We start from the raw sequence: 21,404 nt of genomic DNA on the forward strand, positions 1-21,404 counted from the left end.
AAACTGATACAAGTACTTACAGTGAACCTCATTGTGATGGTAGGCGAGGCGCGATCTGCTGGCAATTGGTGTGTACTCTTACTTTTTATACAGTAATATCGTAAAGTTAAATCTTGAAATGAGTTTATCTTATTGGCACGTGCACTGTGTTCACAGAAGCGTGACGGGTTTCCTGGGGAAGTACTCTGATAAGAGGAGGCTTGGATACCAGCCTGATAGAATTCATTACATACAGGAAGAAAATAAAAGACAAATAACTTGTTATGGTAACTCCAGTGTCTTTTATAGTAGCTTCTAAATGAAAAAGAACCAGAGAATAGATGCCTGCTAAAACCTGTAGTGATGCTTTGTGCCTACGTGGCAAAGGACTTGGCCTGATATTTTATCCAGAGCTGATACCATCCTTTAAATCAACAGAGGTGGTAACCTTGCTATGCTAAAGATGTTAAGTCGGTTTGCAGAAATTGTGAAGTTGGCTCTAAATCACAGAAATCACTGAGTTCTTTTGTTAGCCTTCCTTTCTGGGTTTGGTCAGTTGGGATCTGCTCTCCAGTCTTCAGGCACGGCCTCTGTATCTTCACAGGGCCACTTTATGACAATAGTACCCGATTAGGGACTGAGGCTGATTCTAGGAAGGGATCAGAAACTAGAGGTGACAAGAAATGAGGAAGGGAGGAGCAGAGCCAACGGGCATTTTACATCAATTATTCTTTAAAATGTGGAATTTAGTATTTCTCCATATTCGGTAATCATATACAGAGCATGAGAGCTTATTTGCCTTGTTTGCTGCAGCAACATTGCAAAATGTTTATTTTTTTAAATTGTCCAGTACAGATGTCTGGGTCTTTTTGCCCAGTTGTCCATTGCTGTTTAACTCTGGCTTTTTTCAGGGCTAGTCCTCTTCATAGGCCTGTCTTAAGAATGTATCTTTATGAGCTGGTAATAGCAGCATCATTATTGTGACACCGAGAAAAGCAGCTCCAGAATAAGCTTTTTTAACAAGGGTGCTCACTCTGCATATATTTCTGAAGAGGAATATTATGCTAAGTATGCAGGTGGAAATATATTGGTTGTAACGTGCTAAATAAAATACTGTAAAAATGTAGGAAATAAAACAGTAGAAAATGTGGTGTAGGGAATAATTCGAGCCTAATCTAAGGTAGCCATGCAGTTGATTTCCAAGTGCTGTTTAACTGCTGCCCAAACCTGCCCAGGAGCAGGGGTGCAGTCAGACGAGCTGTTGTCTCCTCTGCTTGGTGCTGTAGGGAACAGGGTTGTGTAACAAGGCTGTGCTCTTCTCAACAGCCGGCCCTCCCTACTCAGTGCTGCACATCTATTGTTTTGTTTGCCTTTAATTGAACCATTTCTGAGCATTTTCCCAGGGCTGGAGCAGCCTTGCAGCACGTCTGCAAGTGGTTTGGTTTGCTTGTGGTTTCTGTTGGATTTGTTTGTTTGTTTTTACGTTCACTTATAGCTGCACGAAATTCAGCCCAGTCTGCTCAAAGGGGCATCTCTCATTAGTGGCATCTTTCTCTCTGACTGAATTCGAAGGTGGTCTGCCTGGTTCCCACTGATCTGGAGTTTGGAGAGAATGTTGAGGAAATCATTAGGAGCTTTTGGTTTCTTGCATTTCCGAAACCTGGGTGGCTGAGCTTGACCTCCTGTCTTAAATGACAGCATTCAGTTAAAGCCACGTTCTAGGAACCAGAGCTAAAACTCGAAATGCTCTAGAAACTGAGTCCAACCCTCAGCACAGGTGTCCGGATTCTTATTTCCCTGTGACTCCCAAGATGCAAACTCAGTATTTTCCTTCACAGTCTGTTCAGTCTTATCAGATATTTACACAGCAGAAATTAACCGCTTGGAGACATTAAGGTGTGTGAATCCTGAAACAATTAAGGCTAAAGTAACAGTGATTATCTGGAAACATACATCTAACTTTGAGCAGGGGAACACGCAAACAGCTCTGATGAAGCGCTGTTTGGTTAAATGAATATTCGGATCTCCTGCAGTTGGGTTTCCCTGGTTTAAGGCACAAGTACGTGCACATGTGGCCAGCAGGAGGGAGCAGAGCTGCATGGAGTGAAAGATGCAGCTTTACCGACTACATTTCACATACTCCTACAGGAGTTAAAAATAAATCCCGTCAGCATCACAGCTGTATATCTGTTGCTGTGAGAAGTTTCATTGCTTTGTTAAGTAGGTGGCATTTCCTTTTCATTCACTCGTGTACATTTGGCATTAAAACACACATACTAGTGCTAAAATGTCTCTTTCCAGTCTCCACTAGGAAGGGAGTGAAGTAGAGAAATGCCAATACCAAGGCAGAGCAGGGCATGACAAGAGCTGAAGGGTTCTGTTAGGATAGTGTCTAATGACAATCAATAAAGTGAAAATCCCTCAGCAACTTTGATTCTTGCCTCTTTCTGTCATATTTAGTGTCAGCTTCAGCAAAAGGAGAACTGATGGTATGTAAGGGATCCCAAGAACTTGTGTAACAGCAAAAGGGAGGAGATGAGCAGCAACAAACTCCTGTCTGTCTCCTCTACAGGGACTGATGTGTGCTAATGCAGGGAATTCAGCTGCTTTGGCCTGAGAGGGGCCAAAGTGAATCTGTCTCCTCCCCAACTGCTGCAGAATAAACCTCTGGGGATGGGTGGGAGAGGAACAGAAATTGCGGGATGTTGCATGGCTGGTGTTCTGAGAGAGAGATTTGTATTCACTGGGTAACCCAGGGCATCCTGCCATTTTTGCTGTAACAGAGGAAATAGTTATGATGTGAAAGTTTTGAGCTACAGGGACCTTGCCTGACTAAAGCTTTAGCCTTTAATGACCCTACTGCTTTTTTAAATTGTCCTTTAATTCCCTCTAAACTTCTCTACTTTCAGATCCTTAGCATTGGCTTTATACTGTCTGAATTATTGATTCATGTCTAGGACAGTGGCTTATTTGTGATGGCCACACTGTGGTGCTCGCCCACCTCTGTGGTTGTGCCCTGTGTCAAGATCAGGCTTTTGAAAGAGCATTTGAAGGGCTCAAAAGGGGTAGATACAATCACACTGTGTTTCTGGATGTGCTCATAGGTGATGGAGGGTACAGCAATGAGAAAGTAGCCAGAGTTAATCCATGCTAAGGCGCTTTATTGAAAGTTGTGGTCAACAGTTGACCTGTTTCAGCATTAGAATCATCAGGAAGGGAACTCTTGGCAGAGGAGATGTCAGGGAAGAACAGCATCGGGGTTGGCTTAGTGCAGCAGCGATCGAGCATCCGTACGTGGTTGCAGGAAGGTGAGGTTTTCAGACCTTGACGTTGACGTTGGAACGGCAGTAGTTCAGCTGCACAAGGTTCAGGACATCGAGTGTAGTGCAGGCTCCTTCGTTGTAGATGGGTTGAAGTTCTTTAAAAAGAAGAAAAAACAAAAACAAATTCCATGAGATAAGGTGTTAAGTGATCTGTGGGCTCTTTGGCAGCCCTAAATACCTGGCACGTGGCACTTGTGTTTTAAGCAAATTGAGCAATCTCAAGTACCAAAGCAATGATGAAGGAAAAGCAAACATGAGGGTCTGGTAATGCTGCTGTGTCTGAATGCAACAGCCTGCACCTGATCTGTGGAGCATCTTTGTCACGCAGGGTTTGCAGACAATCAGCCTGCAGTAAGGCTCTGAGTACTTCGCTTCAGGGTTAACTCCTCTGAGTAAAACGTGATTCCTTTACTTGTACTTTTAAATAAAACTTTTTTTTTCCCCCCACAATAAAATGAATTCCCTTGAAAGCGATCAAAGTATGCTTATGGCATCCACAGAAACACAAGTTATTTGTAGTGGTTAATTGCAGAGGTAATTAATTTATACTCACCGGTAACTGGAGTAGCCACCACAGTTGTGACCTCTCTGCACATGTTGAAGATGTCAGGTCCATAAATCCTGAGGTCAGGGACAAGTCTCTGGCTGAGGATGAATGTGATCTCACGTGTTGGTTGTATTTGACCCTTCAGACCCTGCACATCAAAGAACAGAATTCAGCAAGATCAGTGTCTTGGTCCATTTAATGCTGTGCATGTTCCTGTGTCTCGAAAAATGACTCGGTGTTTGGTGTTTTCCTCAGGAGTGTGTTCTGTCCCAGGGTTCCTGAAATCCCAGTGCAATGTGCTGCCCTCTTGCTGGTGAGCAAGGAGTTGAGATGAGCTTCATGGACACAGAGATGGACCTCGCTACAAACCAGCCTGGAACTGCAGCGCGAGGGGAATGGTTTTGCTCAGCCTGTGCTGATGGAACTCTCCCCTCTTCCTTCCCTACCAGGCCTTCCCGCCCTTCAAAGCCTGGAGTTTTATAAGGACTCAGCTCCCAGACTTCAGGAGAAGCCAGTGTCTACAAAAGCTTAGTATGCTGGATGCTGAGATAATTTATACAGTGTCTGTGCTAATTCTGTGGGCTGAACTCATGCTACTGTGGTGCAGAGTTCTTTTCAAAAAGGTGTCAAAGCCTGAAATCTTATTTGGGATCCCTCCTTACTGGGTTGGTTGTTCTTCCTCAGCTGGAGCAAAGTGAAATTATGAAGAGTACCATGCCAATAATCTAAACTCTCTAACCATAAAACAGCCCTGGTTTTCTAGCTTTTCAGAGTCCCCAATTATGTTAATGTAAATGATGTGATCTAAATGGTTGGTTTAAAAGCTTTTGAGAATTCCAAAGTCTCTGACATCAGTTTACTTTGAGTTATTGCTGTACAACTTAAAAGTAACAACTCCTTTATGGTCTTACCTGGAAGCCCTCAACCACTCTGGGGAACGTCTCAAAGGTGGGTACCAGGTTTCTGTTCATTTGGGAAATGAAGCAAGTTCTCTCTGGGAACACTTCAGTTGCAATAAAGCCCTGGAAAATAAAGTTATTCACAACTAGGAATTCAGCTTTCCAATAATTAAGATTGGAATTAAAATTGCATTCAAAAAAGTCATAAATGCAGAGAGCTTTTCCCTCAAACTTGGACTGAAAATGTTAAGACTAAAGAAACAAGTCCTGTATTTTAGTCAGCTTTAGCAGAGCTCGTCTCCCTGTGCATTTTCTGCACAAGCTTGCTCCTTGCCGCTCACCGTGTTGAAGTTCCAAATGGTTTTCCATGTCCCAAATTCGCTCCTTTGCTCGACAGTGACCACACGCAATTCCGGGTTGATGCTCAGGAATTGGATACCGCCATTAACCCTGATTTCCCTGGTGACTTGCTGGTTCTGAAACTGGAACACACAATGAAAAAACACTTTAGACTTGCAAGTTAGTCAGATATCTCCCCAAAGCTTTAGAAAATCACGGCTGTAGTAGAAGAAATGTGGGTTCACAGGGAGCCCCTCTAGTGAGCAGGGTATTGTCAAAATGACAAAGAATTAAGGCTGTGACATTCTGGAGTAGCCGAAAGAATTCTTTTAATAGATTCAATGAATAATTTTTGTTTCTTACAACGGTCATTTGGTGGTTTTAGAGGTTTATGGATGAAAGAAGGTTCAGATTTCTCTGTGCCCAAGGGATGGGACAGAAGCAAGGAAAGCTCCAGCAGCAGGGCCCAGAGAAACAGCGGCAACGTGTGTGAGAGCTGGTCCCTGTACTCACGTATTCAGCGAGGGCTGGAGTCAGCAAGAGTCCGAGCAGGACGGTGGTCACAACCTGGAAGGAAAAGCAAAACCAAGAGTGTAACTGCAGCTCTGGCTGACACAGCTGGTCAGGAGAATCCCAGGGCCCTTTTCCTTTTTCCTTGCTCCAGGTGTGCAAAAGCGTTGACAAAAATGGACATGGGTTAGGCTTCCTGTAGATGGAATAATGTGCAGTTCAACCTTTAACAAAATCCTTACCTCCTGGTCTGATCAGTGTAACGGGGTCTGAGTTGCTCACTGTGGAGGACAAAACCCTCCCCAGAGAATTCCCTTTTGCTAGAGACACTTGGCTAAAGACACTTCAGAGAGAGAAAGGCAATGGTGTTGAATCAAAGTTGTAGTTTATAAGGAGGAAAGCCGCATACTCACGGTGAGTTTCATCTTGACTGCAGAGCGGATGCTGGTGCAGGTGGAACGAGCAGCGGGAACCGTCCACTTTATATATGTTTTCAGCATTAGGTGTGGAGCGCTTAAGTGTTGAAATAATTTTATTTTGTCATTTGTATCTCTGTCTGCGTGTCACTGAAAATTGTTTCCTGCTGTAAGTACTTCATCAGTGTGGGGTTTGTACTTCTGCAGATTTTGGCCAACCAGAGTCTGGTCATTATCAGATAAGAATCCATTTGCAGCGGATTTTTTTACTAGGAACTTTCCGGCCTTTACTAATTACTTTTGAAAATTCACATCAAACTTTAGAGCAGAGATAGACTGGCGTTTAAAGAAAAAAAGATCTTACAGTAGACAAAATAAATAAGAGTCTTTGTGCCTTCCAAAATGTGCTCTAAGGTACCACGTAACCATAGAGTCCACTAAAATACATGCCCGAATACGACATTGCCACTGGAAATTGTTTTACAATAAATAAGCAACTCAAGCCTATTGGTATCTGGCAACAATAATTTTATTTCCCCTTGCCTCAGCTGATTTTCTGTGCTGTAAATTCTTCCTGAAAGCTGTGCTTGTTCAGTTAGGGACGGTCATGAATGCTTGGGCTTTTGTGTCACGTTCCTCAGTTTTCTTTTGTGTGCAAACTGACCCTGTGGCAGAGAATCACTGTAAAGATTCCAGAATTACTTGTGAACAGCACTTTATTTAAAAAAACAGGGGTTTTACTGTATAAAAATCACCGGTGGCGGGAGACACTGAGGGGCCGCCAGGCCCTGAGGGGAGAAGCGCGAAGGGCAGGAAGAACAGCGGGAAGAGGCAGCTGAGGCGGCAGCGAGAGCTCCGCACATTCATGTAGCTCCAGCTTTATTAGTTTACAGTTGTTGATGCATTTTTTTTTTCTCAAAAGACTCTTGCTAGGCCTCTTTTGGTGTCTTGATGTGAGAATATCTACTTTTCTGTTAAAAAAAAAAAATCCCTGAGTGATCAGGTTGTCTCAGCATCCTGAATGTGAGAAAAGCAGCAGCAGAACTGAGGAGAAAGTCCTGTGACTTGTAATGCTAATGGGTGGCCCTCAGGATTTAAATGACAATTGTAGTTAAATGAGAGAAGGTGATGAGACAACCTGAGTTACTGAAGTGATGGTTCTAGACCATAAAGCTCAGGCCTCGTCCTTGTTGAGCAGGATCTTTTCTTGCAAGAAGAGCAAGACATGGTTCATGTAAGCTTCTAATGGAATAAAAAAAGCTGGAAGATGCATTAAGTGTCACAGAATCCCAGAATGTCAGAGGTTGGAGGGACCTGGAAAGCTCATCCAGTGCAATCCCCCCATGGAGCCGGAACACCCAGCTGAGGTTCCACAGGAAGCCGCCACAATCTGAAATGCACAGCTGAGATTCACAACACTGAACATGGTGACTGCTTGTCTTGCAGCCACTTATTTGCTGTCTTAAAATGATTTTGACTTCCTGTTGAAGTCTGTGTACATGCTCAGGGCTTTTCTGAAGTGAGGTCTAGCTGAAGCTTCTTTCCAATATGCAGAAGAATTCTTTATTAATGAGCTTACACTAGATCATCAATTCATATAAATTAGTGTTAACCCCAGCAATTTACTTTGCACAGGTAAGAAGATCACTGAAAAAAAAGTGGGATTTAAAATATGTCCAGCGCCTGTTTAGTAAACTCCTTGGAAAAGGTGGTCTGAAATATTTTGTATCAAAGAGTGAAGTTTTCAGCCCGAGGTTTTGATTTTAGATAGAGAGCAGATCCAAGCAGTGCCCATGTGCATGGACACCTGTTGTGGAGAGTTAGGATCTGGGTGCGCAGTCTGTACTTGGAACAAAGCAGAAAAGGGCCTTGAATCCTCAGAGTAGATCTCATGCCTCTGAGTACAGGGCTAATACTACAAGAGTAGACACAACCAGTTTTGTACATTCAAGTTAAATCTTGAAAGGAGTTTATCTTATTGGCACGTGCCCTGTGTTCACAGAAGCGTGACGGGTTTCCTGGGGAAGTGCTCTGATAAGAGGAGGCTTGGTTACGAGCCTGATTGAACTTACCAGGACAAGTTTTCTTTCATCTTTCTAGTATCTAATGAATTCAGTGTAGTTTATAGTAACTTTTAAACAGAAAAAATAATCAGAATCATCGAATAGACTCCTACTATAACTTGTAGCAATGCTTTGTGCCTACGTGGCAAAGGACTTGGGCTGATATTTTACCCAGAGCTGATACCATCTTTTAAATCAACAGAAGTCATAATCTTGCTCTGTTAAAAATGTTAAGTCAGCTCCTTGAAACTGTGAGGTTGGTTCTAAATAACAGAAGCCACTGAGTTGTTTAGCAAAACCTTTAGTTGTTTTTTTTTAATTGGCCAGCATAGATGTCTGAGTCTTTTTGCCCAGGAATATTGTCCATTGCTGTTTAATAACGGAGAGATATTTCTACATAGCCTCAGATAAAGTGGAGTTGTTTCTTAGCTGTGCCCGTTACAGAAGTACTTTCAGAGGTTGTCATTTATAAAAGTGCTCAGTACTTTGTCTGTCCCTCTGTATACTGATTGTGCTCTTTACAGGTTTGAACACTGAAGTTCACAGAATCCCAGAATCCCAGAATGTTAGGAAAGGCTGAGGGAGCTGGGGCTCTTTAGCTTGGAGAAGCCAGTTCGCTGAAGTGGACTCACCTCGCTACCCGCTCATCCAGACCGCACTCCCTCAGTTCAGCTGTGAGGATGCTGTGCAGACTGTGTCAAATGCCTCACTCAAGTCAAGGTAGATCACGTCCACCGCTCTGCCATCATCCATCCATCTTGTTATGTCCTCATAAAAGTCAAGGAGGTTGGTCAAGCACGACTTCCCCTTGGTGAAGCCATGTTGACTGCCCCTAATGACCCTCTTCTCCCTGATCTGCCTTGAGATGGCACCAAGGAGAAGTCGTTCCATCAGTTTCCCAGGGATGGAAGTGAGGCTGACTGGTCTATAGTTCCCCAGGTCCTCCTTCTTGCCCTCCTCTGGGGCCTCAGCGGTACGGGGCTCCTCAAGACAGCCTCCGGCAGAGCAGACAGAGACAGAGAAGCATTCAGTAACTCTGCCTTCTCTGTATCTTCTGTCACCAGGGCACCCACCTTGTTCATCAGTGGGCCTACATTGCCTCTGGTGTTGGTTTTAACTGCCACGTATTGGAAAAAGCTCTTCCTGTTGTCCTTGACCCCTCTTGCCAGGTTTAATTCTAAGGAGGCCTTAGCTTTCCTAGTTGCCTCCCTACACCCTCTGACAACAGCCTGGTATTCTCCCCAAGTGGCCAGTCCCTCCTTCCGTGATCTGTAAACTCTCCTCTTCCACTTGAGCTTACCCAGCAGCTTCTGTTTAACCACGCAGGTCTCCTGGCTCCCTTCCTTGACTTCCTATGTGTCGGGATGCTCCGATCTTGTGCCCGGTAGAAACAGTCCCTGAACACTGATCAACTATCTTGGGCCCCTTTCCCTTCAAGCAGCCTTGCCCATGGGATTTCCCCCAACAATTGCCTGAAAAGGCCAAAGTTTGCCCTGCTGAAATCCAGGGTTGCAATTCTGCTTGCTATCCTGCTCCTGCCACAGGAGATCCTGAACTCCACCATCTCATGGTCACTGCAACCAAGGCAGCCGTCAACCTTTACCACTTCAACCAGACCCTCCTTGTTAGAGAGGATGAGGTCCAGCAGTGCACCTCTCCTAGTCGGCTCCTCCACCCTTTGCATCAGAAAGTTATTGTCAAGGCACTGGAGGAACCTCCTAGACTGTGGCTGCCAGCCAAGTAGTGCTTCCAACAAACATCAGGGACGTTAAAATCCCCCACCACAACCAGGGCTGTGATTGTGAGGCTGCTCTCAGCTGTCTGTAGAGGCCTCATTGACTTCCTCAAAGTTTCCTTTTAGTTGCCAGAAGGGCAGGATGGGAACTCAGTGGCTTTATAAACTAATGTCTCTGCAGTAACGTCTCCACTGTCAGCGACTGCTGAGCATCATCGTTGCAGCTGTTGTTGGAAAAGCCTGGGAATCTTGCTTTCCTTGAAAAAGTGAGGCCCAATTCTCATTTATACCAGTTACCCCATCATCCTGCTACGAAGTGATGTGGTGAGTGTGGAGGTGCAGCAATCTGCCAGCACTGAGTGGACAGCTCTGCTTTTCATCTCTTTTGCACCCACTCTGCAATTTGCACGAGGTGTGAAACATGGTGAATGAAAGTGATAAATTACGAAGGGAAAATATTTACAGACCTCCTAATCGGACAGGTTTGTGGATGCCAAATGGAGACAGGTATGTCCTTAGCCTCCAAGATCCAAAATACACAACAAAGTCTTATTTTGTATGTCACAAAATCCTCTCACGGTCTCTGGAAACTAAATTAATCATCTAATTTTTAGGAAACTGCACGGTATAATGCTAATCCCTGCGGTGTCGTTAGCAATGAGTTGGCAAGCGCTTTGTCGGCTGCTTCCAACAACCGTAGCCAATTTGACCATTACAGTAATGCGTCACGCTTGGGATCTTGAATCTCCAAATCTTCCATCAGCTTCTGATTTCTTGAGTATTTTGTGCAACAAACACAGACAGCTGGAGCGTTTGACATTAAGAATGGCTTAACAAACTAATTATAGTGGTAGAAGCCAGGAAAAGGGGCAGGGAAAGGAGCTTTTACTCTGTGAGGCCCTGTTCTTTTTCCAATACAAGTTTGTCTTCCTTTTAAAGCGCTGCTCAAGACATTCCATTTCCATCCTAAATTCTTATACCACTGTACAGCAAACTCCCAAAAGCTGTTCCGGTTTTAACCCTTTTCTCAAATTAAAGTTTCATTTTATACACACATCCATGTTTTCCCACGTTTTTCTAGGCCTTACTCTCCAGTAAGAATACAACTGCTGAAATTATCACTGGTTTCAGTCTTGAAACTTCGTTTATTATGTAACTACAGAATGTGATTAATTCTGTTTGACCTGTCCTTTATTTTCCTAGACTGTGCCGCCCCATCTTTATCTCGTGTGTGGTGTGAGCAGCTGAACGTGAATGGAAGCATAGAGAACTTTGTTGATTTTGTGAGGTGTTGCTTCATTCTTTACTTTTCTCCCACTACCTGCTCACTCCCTGATAAAGTAAATACTTCTGAAAAAGTACCTGAAAAAACCCCCATGAGTCACCAGGAGAGTTTGTTATGATTGTATAATCTCACCTTAACTTGCCTGAATCTGTCTCCCTTATGAGTTAAAATTACCCGTGGGTGCTGATGGAGATGTACTATCAGCAAGTTTGCTGATGACACCAAGCTGGGAGGAGTGGTGACACTGGAAGCTGTGCTGCCATCAGAGACCTGGACAGGCTGGAGAGTTGGGCAGGGAAACATTGAATGAAATAGAACAAGGGCAAGTGTAGAGTCTTGAATGTGGGCAGGAACAACCCCAGGTTCCAGTGTAAGTTGGGGAATGAGCTATTAGAGAGCAGCGTAGGGGAAAGGGACCTGGGGGTCCTGGGGACAGCAGGGTGACCATGAGCCAGCACTGGGCCCTTGTGGCCAGGAAGGCCAATGGTACCTGGGGTGGGTTAGAAGGGGGTGGTCAGTAGGTCAGAGAGGTTCTCCTGCCCCTCTGCTCTGCCCTGGGGAGACCACACCTGGAATATTGTGTCCAGTTGTGGCCCCTCAGCTCCAGAAGGACAGGGAACTGCTGCAGAGAGTCCAGCGCAGCCACCAAGATGCTGAAGGGAGTGGAGCATCTCCCGTGTGAGGAAAGGCTGAGGGAGCTGGGGCTCTGGAGCTGGAGAAGAGGAGACTGAGGGGGGACCTCATTCATGTTTACAGAGATCTAAAGGGGGAGTGTCAGGAGGATGGAGCCAGGCTCTTCTGGGTGACAACCAATGATAGGACAAGGGGCAATGGGTGCAAACTGGAACACAGGAGGTTCCACTTAAATTTGAGAAGAAACTTGTTCCTGGTGAGGGTGTCAGAGCCTGGCCCAGGCTGCCCAGGGAGGTTGTGGAGTCTCCTTCTCTGCAGACATTCAAACCCGCCTGGACCCCTTCCTGTGGAACCTCAGCTGGGTGTTCCTGCTCCATGGGGGGATTGCACTGGATGAGCTTTCCAGGTCCCTTCAACCCCTGACGTTCTGGGATTCTGTGATTCCTGTTTGGTCATCAGACTTCAACTGAAATTGTACAATTATTCTCTTCAATTGATGTTCAAGGTTCTTTTGTTTAAATGGCTCCAAGACAGTTCCAAATAATGGGTCAAATTCTTCCGGGAATTTTACTTACTTAGATTAGAAGTAATTCTGTAGTTTAACCATGTTTCTTCAGGGTGCATTAGAATGTATTTGAAAATATTTGGCCTTATGACAATAACAAATTAAGTTCACTATGACAATAAACGTTGTGTTGTAACAATATATTACTTGTTCTGAACATTACTCAAATTCCATTTTCTGTTGGCTTCCCTAATATGACCAATCAAATCAATTAATCAAATGCTTTTTAGAAATTAATCCTGCATTGTTGCCCTTGTCTGGTTGGATCAGCAACACTCAGTCCAATGTAAGGTGAAAAACATGAGGTTGTGGCTGTTGTTGTAATTCTCCTTCACTAAATAACTGTCCATTTCAGACATTGCTATGCTCTTACCTGGACCTAAACATATTAATGCTTAAGAAAGCAGCAGCTTATGCTTCTTGGGTGTTTTTTCAAAAGAAATGAGTATATGAAGACATAATGACTAATAGAAAGTTAATTTAAGCTTTAGTTTAGAAGCATTTACAACTTGCTAAAGCTTTTTGTCGTGCCCGAACCCTGTTAGACTCCTGCTATGAAAGGTTTGACTGCTGAAATCTACTCTATTTGTGACATATTTGTGATCTTAGAAACAAAGAATCTTTTGAGAAGAAGGGCCAGCGCCAGCTTTCGGGGGGAGGGCAGCACCAATCTAATCTGTGTTTGTCACAACTTGATATCTGTTTATATGTATTCTGATATACTGCCTAGTAGCACAGCTTTGTTACACTTGAGATAACATTTTCCACGCGGGGTTAGGTGGAATAAAGCAAATGTGTGCGGTTTCCTTGTTGTTTTCCTTGAGGCCTGTTTGCTGAGAGAGATTTCCATACAATCTCTTTCACCTTTTTTCCGATGTGTGAGATTACAGAAATCTGTTGGCTATTAGGTTGAGTTTTTGTTTTATTAGAAGGGAATAAACCTCAATTATGAGTTTCTAGTAGAAAGTAGAATGTGGTTTTTGTTAAGGTTCCGGCACTGGCTGATGCGGAGTCACAGATGAGGAGTCCAGACAAGGTCGTAGACATGGGAGAACAATTCCCATGGCAAAATCATGCAGTTATTACATTTTCATAACATACAGAACAGTGGTAGCTATAAAGGAGGAATCTCCATCCTGCTCCTTTTGTTTCGTGACCTTGTGTGAACCACACATTGTCTCAAGTTTCACGTCCCTCCTTTGCATGCTGAGGAGGGTAGAGGTTACCCGGGTTGTCTTGTGAAGCACAGTTGTTATTCCTGCTTACACCACTCATTTCAGTGCGTGTGTTTTGTATGTCAGGGTAACTGATGGAAAACGAGCAGCACGTCTTGTTAGGAGTTTGTGCGTGTTTTAGATGGAAGAACCACCATGACGTGGATATTTCTTTCCAGCATTTGTCTGCAGATTATCAGGCTGTTAGGGATTATATTTGAGAAAACAAAATGCGGTTTGTGTGAATGAATAGCATAGTTATCCCCGATGCCATTTAATTCTGGACAATATCCTGTTAAATATTTTAAAAAATGGAACCAGAAGAGTGGGAACTCCTGTAACGTTTAAACCAGTAAATAACAGCCATTTGTGGAGTGATTGGTTTTACAAAAGCTGACTTATTGAGTGCTTTTAACATATTGGGGTCAGGTTATCTGTGTCAAGCCAAAATTCAGATATGAGGCTTACGGTAGTGTGGCTTGGAGATATGGGCTTGCTTGAGTCATGAGAAAAAGTTCTGGGAAGTGTTTCCCACACCTCCAGCAAGATATAAAAGTTGAAGGTCTCTGGGCTTTTCTTGCATTCTTCCTTTCTGCAGCCTCTTGTTCTTATCTGAAAGAAAAATGAACGGATTTGTGAGTATATCCATTTTTGCTGAACTTCTATTAAAAAAGCTCTTTATTTTTAAAAAAATAGAGAAGATGCTTGGGGAAGCGGAACAGTACTGGGACTAATATGATCTGTGTGTTGTTTCTTTGGGGTGTTCAGTGGGAAACGTGCATTTCCTGGGTGTGCGGAATCCCCTCGGAGTGGGTGGCAGCATTGCTTGAGCAAAGAGTGCGGAGCTTGATTACAATTCAGAAGGGAGCTTTAGTTATAATTTAATAATTACAGTTGTAGAGCAAATCAAGAAGTAATATGGCATCAAGGAGAAAAAAAACACTTTTGAAAAATATGAAAAGCATAGCGCTTAAGTTATGATTCTACTTTTTCAGTTACAGACAAAAGAGCCTAATAGCAAGAATTTTACAATAAGAATTGCGATAGCTTTTAACTAATACACATGTTTAAGTGGGTAATTTTTCAACCTAGTGCTACAGCTGCTTCCCTCCATTAATGAACGGGGTTATTTTTACGGCACTGCCCAGTGTTTCTGTCGAGTGAGAATTCTTGTTGCTTTTGCAGGCTGCAGCCGTCGTTCTGCTGGGAGTCCTTTGGGCTCCGATTTCTGCGTTGAAGGTAAATACACTGATAAGCCTCCTAGTGCATGTACTCATTAAAAATATGTTAGATCCTGGGGCCAAGGGCAAATACAGGAAGAAAAGCTTATTGCTGAGTGTAGAGAAAAATAGTGTTTGCCAAAGGTGACGGTTATATCAGCCAAAGAGGCAGTTGTGTGCACGGTAAAAAGGAAATTTGAAGGGGGTCGGGGCATAGGTCCCCTTAGTTCAAGCTCAAACTTGGAGACTGTTGCTGTCTCCCAAGAATCCCTGTTGCCACACATAATGACTGGGCTGCTCCACATTGTTTCTCCTTGGCTTGCAATTTCCCCTCCTCTCTCACCCTGACGAGCTCTTGGATAATTAATCTCCACCTCAAGGGCCTCCTGAGACTGCTAGAGGGCTCTTAAGGGATTTAGTGTTTACATAAAGCAATTGTACTTGTTTCTCTGAGAGAAAGCATTTGTTTATATTCCACCTTTTAGAGGTGCAAGCCAGATGATCAACAATGATTTTGTGTTTTCTTTGCCAAAGGGCTTTTCCCTGCTGGACCCCGTCAATGGCTATGTCACTGGAACTATGACCATTGACAATGGGAATCACGTTGTCGATGTCCATGTCCGTTCTGGCGTGTTCTCCTCTGACACCATTTTTGACTACTCAACTGTAAGTATGTAATAATCTACTTAGGCTTAATCTCTGAGGGAGTTTTTAAACTCAGAAATTATTTTAGTGTATTCTCACCATGAGTTGCCCTGAAACGCCATTTCTTTGAAGACTCCCATCACCTTTCCATCTGTTTCACCCATATGATGGTGCAGTTTAAAAGACTTCTAATGAAACCGATGTTGGCGATTCATCAAAGTGAGAAGAGTGTCACTGACCTAAATGCGAGAGGGTTGAGAACAGGATAGCAAGTGTAGCAGAAAAGATTTTTCCAGCCTTCTGGACAGACATTAGTGTGCCCATGCTGCTTCTGTTAAAGGCGACAGTGTAAATGCGGAGTCGTTCCACAGTAGTAGCATATGTAGCCACTTCATCCTTCTTCTAGATTGTCCTAAACAGTAGAGAATCAACTAATATTAGTGGTAGCCATTTTTAATTAATTAACTCTCTATATTTATTTCTTTTTAATCACAGGGCTATGTTGCAACGAGGTTATTTTCACGGAACGCCTGCTTTATCATGAAACTAGATAAGGACCGCATCCCAGAGCTGGAAAACCTCGGCCGCGTGGCTTTTGAGAGAGAGGTGACTTTGTAGCGAAACCTGTACTGTATCCAAGGGACAGCTTGTTCTGAGCAATGTCTCTTACTGACAACATAGAACCTGAAGGGTGTATCATATAGAACATGGTTTTAAGATTTTTAAATGCAGTCATGGCCTCCCCTGCAGTTTTGCAGTGGGTTGTCATTGTGACTAAAACTGTAAGATCCCTTGTCCTTGGAATTAGCATCATTTAACTGTTTTGAAGTGCTCGCAGTGTGAGTTCAGACAGGCTTTTCCTTTCTTTCGTTGTCATGTGGATATTTTGAGCTTGGCAGAACTCGGAATTATTTTGTTTGCAGAACAGAATTTAGAAATCAGTTCTCTTTGACCAGGCCTTAAGTTGCCTATTCAGGCAAAGGTTTTGTGCAGGTGACTGGAAATATTTTCTGCAGTTGAACTTGAGTTCTGGCTTGATTTCTGACAGCCTAACAGTAGTGACGTTAGAGCAGAACTTACTGCTAATTAACATAGCTTATTGTGATAGTAATACAGCTCAGTTTTGCTATAGTGACAGAATTAGTATCTAGTGAACTATGTTTCTGAATAGATAGAAAATATTTATTTAACAACATGTAGCTTCTTTAGCTCGTGCTTTGTGTGAGGCAAAGAAAGGTGACCTTAGATTTTGGGATTTTCTCAAAGGGTGTCCTAGTAGAATGGAACCACAACTACATTATTGATGATATCTAACATTTTCTTTTCAGACCATGAGGACAGTGTATTCTCCAGACAACGTGTGGGTAGAGTTTCAATCTGGCCATTCCAGGTTGGGGAATTTGGAAGACTGGCTTCGCTACGGTAAACCCATTGAGCGCCTCTGCGCAGGTCTGCCTCTCTACCAGCTTTCAAACATTCAACGTAAGTTCCGTGATCAGAAAGTTACATTTCTGTTACAGTGCATAAACACCTTTCCATCCTTTGAACCAAAGTCCATGTGGTACCTTTGAGGCAGGAACATATTGCTCTATTTTAGCAAAGAGAAGTAAACTACCCAGCAGAATTGAAAGGGTAAAGCTCTGGGATGATTTGGAAGATCCAGTAAAGCAGTTTTTCATTGTAAGGCATCTAAATGTCTGTAGCAGCTTTTCCTAAGTGGTTTTCCTGGTGTCAGAGGAAGCCACTGTGAGCTGCTGTACCCAGCTTATGCCCCAATGATATGATGGTCCCACAAAGCATCTATTGTACGGCAGTATATGATACCTGCTGTACGTGGGTTATGGGAATGGAGGAGCACAGAGCTGATTTAAACCCATACAGACATTTCCTCCCTTTGAGCTACACCACAGATGTTTTCCACGGTATCCATCGGGACCAACAGGAGGTTCCAATAGGGCCGTAATCGGGGATTTGAAATTTGTGTATTTAACAGACTTGCTGGATACAGGAATCTTGTCGCTTGATAATATCTTCATTTTCTTGGTTCTTTTAGCACCAACGAATACTAGCGCCTGTGCCAATGCAGGAATTCCAAGCATTCTGGGCATTAATATCTGTGAAAACATCAGTGGAGAGGGATATTGAAAATTCCACTGCATGGAAACAGCTCTTTGCATGCTTTTATGATGCCTTGTTCTCCATATGGAACAACTCTCGGTGTTATACTCAACTTGTCTGTCCTAAGCTTTGAGTGCAACACACCTATGATACACAAATAAAGTTGATGCAGTAATTAAAATGCCTTGTCCTTTTTCTTCATTCAAAAGCAGAAGTAAAATCTCCCTTGCTAGTTTTCACAGAATCACAGAATCCCAGAATGTCAGGGATTGGAAGGGACCTGGAAAGCTCATCCAGTGCAATCCCCCATGGAGCAGGAACACCCAGCTGAGGTTCCACAGGAAGGTGTCCAGGCGGGTTTGAATGTCTGCAGAGAAGGAGACTCCACAGCCTCTCTGGGCAGCCTGGGCCAGGCTCTGCCACCCTCACCGGGAACAAGTTTCTTCTCAAATTTAAGTGGTACCTCCTGTGTTCCAGTTTGCACCCATTGCCCCTTGTCCTATCACTGGTTGTCACCGAGAAGAGCCTGGCTCCATCCTCCTGACACTGCCCCTTTAGATCTCTGTGAACATGAATGAGGTCACCCCTCAGTCTCCTCCTCTCCAGCTCCAGAGCCCCAGCTCCCTCAGCCTTTCCTCACACGGGAGATGCTCCACTCCCTTCAGCATCTTGGTGGCTGCGCTGGACTCTCTGCAGCAGTTCCCTGTCCTTCTGGAGCTGAGGGGCCACAACTGGACACAATATTCCAGGTGTGGTCTCCCCAGGGCAGAGCAGAGGGGCAGGAGAACCTCTCTGACCTACTGACCACCCCCTTCTAACCCACCCCAGGTACCATTGGCTTCCTGGCCACAAGGGCCCAGTGCTGGCTCATGGTCACCCTGCTGTGCCCAGGACACCCAGGTCCCTTTCCCCTACACTGCTCTCTAATAGCTCATTCCCCAGCTTACACTGGAACCTGGGGTTGTTCCTGCCCACATTCAAGACTCTACACTTGCCCTTGTTCTATTTCATTCAGTTTTTCCCTTCCCAACTCTCCAGTCTGTCCAGGTCTCTGGATGGCAGCACAGCTTCCAATGTCACCACTCCTACCAGCTTGGTGTCACCAGCAAACTTGCTGACAGTCACTCTATTCCCTCGTCCAAATCACTGATGAATATATTGAATAATCCCGGCCCCAGTACTTCCCCCTGAGGCACTGCACTGGGTCCAGGCCTCAACTGGACTCTGCCCCATTGACCACGACTCTCTGGCTTCTTCCCTTCAACCAGTTCGCAGTCACCTCACTGCCCGCTCATCCAGACCGCACTCCCTCAGCTGTGAGGATGCTGTGCAGACTGTGTCAAATGCCTTACTCAAGTCAAGGTAGATCACGTCCACCGCTCTGCATTGTCCATCCATCTTGTTATGTCCTGATAAAAGTCAATGAGGTTGGTCAAGCACGACTTCCCCTTGGTGAAGCCATGTTGACTGCCACTAATGACCCTCTTCTCCCTGCATTCTGTTTTTCTGTCTAATTGCACTATAGATTAATCTGAACCTTTACTGTGTGTACAGTGTAGTGATGATCGGTCCATTGTGACTCTCATCCTGTCACTACAAGTTTAATCAGAATTAGTTACTTTCAAGCAACCCTCTTCATACCACATTCATTTTATTAATTGAACAGTGTTATTTATGACGTGTGGTGAGAGCTGAATAAAACAGAGTGGTGATACGTGGCTATAAAGAAAGCAGGGCTAAACTTTTCCATTGACCCAGGGATAAAGAGTGTTGCTCGTGTGAAGAGTCTTGTTCTCCTCTTGTATAGTTGATTACAGATCGTGAGGACTCTTCTGAACTGACAAAATAAGGGATGTGTTGCTGCCCTGACACTGTCAATGGGAAACTGAAGCACAATCTGCTTTGTGTGGTTTGACAGCTGTCATGGAAATTGTCTGTGACCGAGGCAGGAACTCAGTCCAGCTCTTCAGTCTTCCCTGATGGCTTAAAAAAATCCCTTTCTGCAGTTTGACTGAATTTCATTTAAATTATGACCATATCTGAGGTCTCATACTTTGTGCGTAGCAAGTATTGCATATACATCTAAAAGCTTACCAATAAACTTCTAGTGTTTACTGCCTACTAATTCTGCAGGCAGTGTTACAAGCTCAGTTTGATTCGCATTCAATTCTAGAGCAAATATTTCTACAAAGAACTCTGAAACGCCTCAATACCATATTATCTGCTATTTAATTTTGTTTGAGCTAGGGAGGCAGTGTTTCTGCCCTTCGTGTACTCAAACACGGAAGAAAATTGTTCCTTGCTTTTTAGTTTGCAGTCTCATTGTATCAGTGAGGCCTGTTAGCAATGTATTTGCATTTTGACTCCTGTGTTTAGAGTTTGATAACCAGCGGCTCCAATCCAGGGCGTGCAGCTGTCAGGAAACCGTTCTGCATGGAGCACCCTGGAGGCAAATCTCTTGTGACACTGCTGCGCCTTTTGGGGTGCAGGTCACAACAAAGAGATAAGGAAGCATAGGAGGAATCATGTACTGCTTGCCCCATACACCCACCTTCTCCTTCCCCCTGGTTTTCAGACAACAGTTTATTTTCACATGAGCACATGGATGGACACGTTGTAGCTCTGAATTTACAGGCCTTGAGCCTGGGCCTATTGGTATCACCCACATATCACTGGTTTCAAAGATCGTGCTAGAAATAACGGCAGAGCAAAAGAAGTGTGTTCTGAATTTAGTAACTAACCACAGGACAAACAGAAATGTACACCCAGCTCTGAACAAAAACAGAGAAAAGGGCCTATACAGGAGTAAGAATTTTAATATTTTATCTATTTGATTCAGTGCTTGGCCGGTGCTATTTCCTTCTTTGCTGACTTTGCCACAGTTTACTGCATGTTTTACCTACGTGCCTTGGACTATAATAAATCTATTCTTCTTGTCTTTTAAGGTGATGGATGCTATTCGTGGAAAAGGAAAGACCAAGGAAGTAAAAAGCAGCAACAGCAGGTAAAGTGCTTCTGAATATATGGTCCATTTGTCACCTTAAATAACTGTAGTCTGAAAATGTTTGCAATCTTGAAATCCATGGCCTGTCAGCAGAGGGTCTGGACTGAATGTTCATGATCTGAAGGAAACATATAGTTTTCCTCTTATTTATGACTTAATTTAGACATGTGCATATGAAGCATCTGCTGTCATAGAGCTCATTGGGCATCAGTAGCCTTACGGGTTGTTGGTCATTAAGGATCTTTTTATATTATGATCCATGGAACGGGTGGAAAATTCCCACTGATTGCCACAGTTGGGGCCTGCAGAGGCTTCCTAAGTGGAAAGCAGCCAGTGCCTGTTCCCAGGAACAATGGCAGAGTCAACAAAGCTTATCCTAGTAACCACCGCTTAAGGTTAATATGCAGAGTGGGTTGTCCATGGGGCTTTATTAGCCTTAAGCCTGAGATTAACACCTTGAAAATAGCACGGACCATTGGTATATCTGCATCGGGAGAGGGGCAGGGCTGTGGTGATCGTACCCAGCTCTATCACAAAATAAAGAAAGGAGCCAGTGTACAAGCTTAGATCCTGAAGATATATTGGCAGGAAGAGTCTAGAAAGGAAGAGAGCATCAGGATGTGACTCTTACTGTCTTGAAAGTTACCTGATCTTTCCAAGAGTTTCCATCAGAGTAACAGACACGTTTTGGAAGCTAAGCCAGCTTCGCAGCTAGGCTTGTTCTATAAAAGGTGGGGAATTTGTTTTGTGTGGAAGAGGGCACGTTGGGAGGGTGTCGGGTGTGCCTGAGTATCTGTGCATGCATTGGCAGCTCTTGTGAGTTAAGACAATATTTATCCTAGGCTGGGATATCAGAATAATGCTTATTATTTGCTCCCAGCTTTTTTAAAAAAGCCTGAAAGGTGTTTA

The 21,404-nt window shown here is 43.9% G+C and overlaps 2 protein-coding genes across 2 annotated transcripts; one reads left to right on the top strand and one right to left on the bottom strand.

Moving 5' to 3' along the window:
• Window positions 1-3,148: 3,148 nt before the first annotated feature.
• Window positions 3,149-6,184, bottom strand: LOC136112270 (gastrokine-1-like). Its single transcript, XM_065856819.2, has 6 exons — window positions 6,011-6,184; window positions 5,601-5,654; window positions 5,090-5,230; window positions 4,761-4,871; window positions 3,856-3,997; window positions 3,149-3,397 (listed from the first exon to the last, which is right to left on the bottom strand). The coding sequence occupies exons 1-6, from the start codon at window positions 6,095-6,097 to the stop codon at window positions 3,297-3,299; spliced, it is 636 nt and encodes a 211-aa protein (XP_065712891.1). The 5' UTR covers window positions 6,098-6,184; the 3' UTR covers window positions 3,149-3,296.
• A 7,860-nt stretch (window positions 6,185-14,044) lies between these two features.
• GKN2 (gastrokine 2) lies at window positions 14,045-17,672 on the top strand. Its single transcript, XM_065856762.2, has 6 exons — window positions 14,045-14,143; window positions 14,694-14,747; window positions 15,263-15,394; window positions 15,869-15,979; window positions 16,702-16,855; window positions 17,427-17,672. The coding sequence occupies exons 1-6, from the start codon at window positions 14,132-14,134 to the stop codon at window positions 17,516-17,518; spliced, it is 555 nt and encodes a 184-aa protein (XP_065712834.1). The 5' UTR covers window positions 14,045-14,131; the 3' UTR covers window positions 17,519-17,672.
• Window positions 17,673-21,404: the final 3,732 nt, after the last annotated feature.

This window comes from Patagioenas fasciata, chromosome 26 (assembly GCF_037038585.1).
Source record: "Patagioenas fasciata isolate bPatFas1 chromosome 26, bPatFas1.hap1, whole genome shotgun sequence".
Lineage (NCBI taxonomy): Eukaryota > Metazoa > Chordata > Aves > Columbiformes > Columbidae > Patagioenas > Patagioenas fasciata.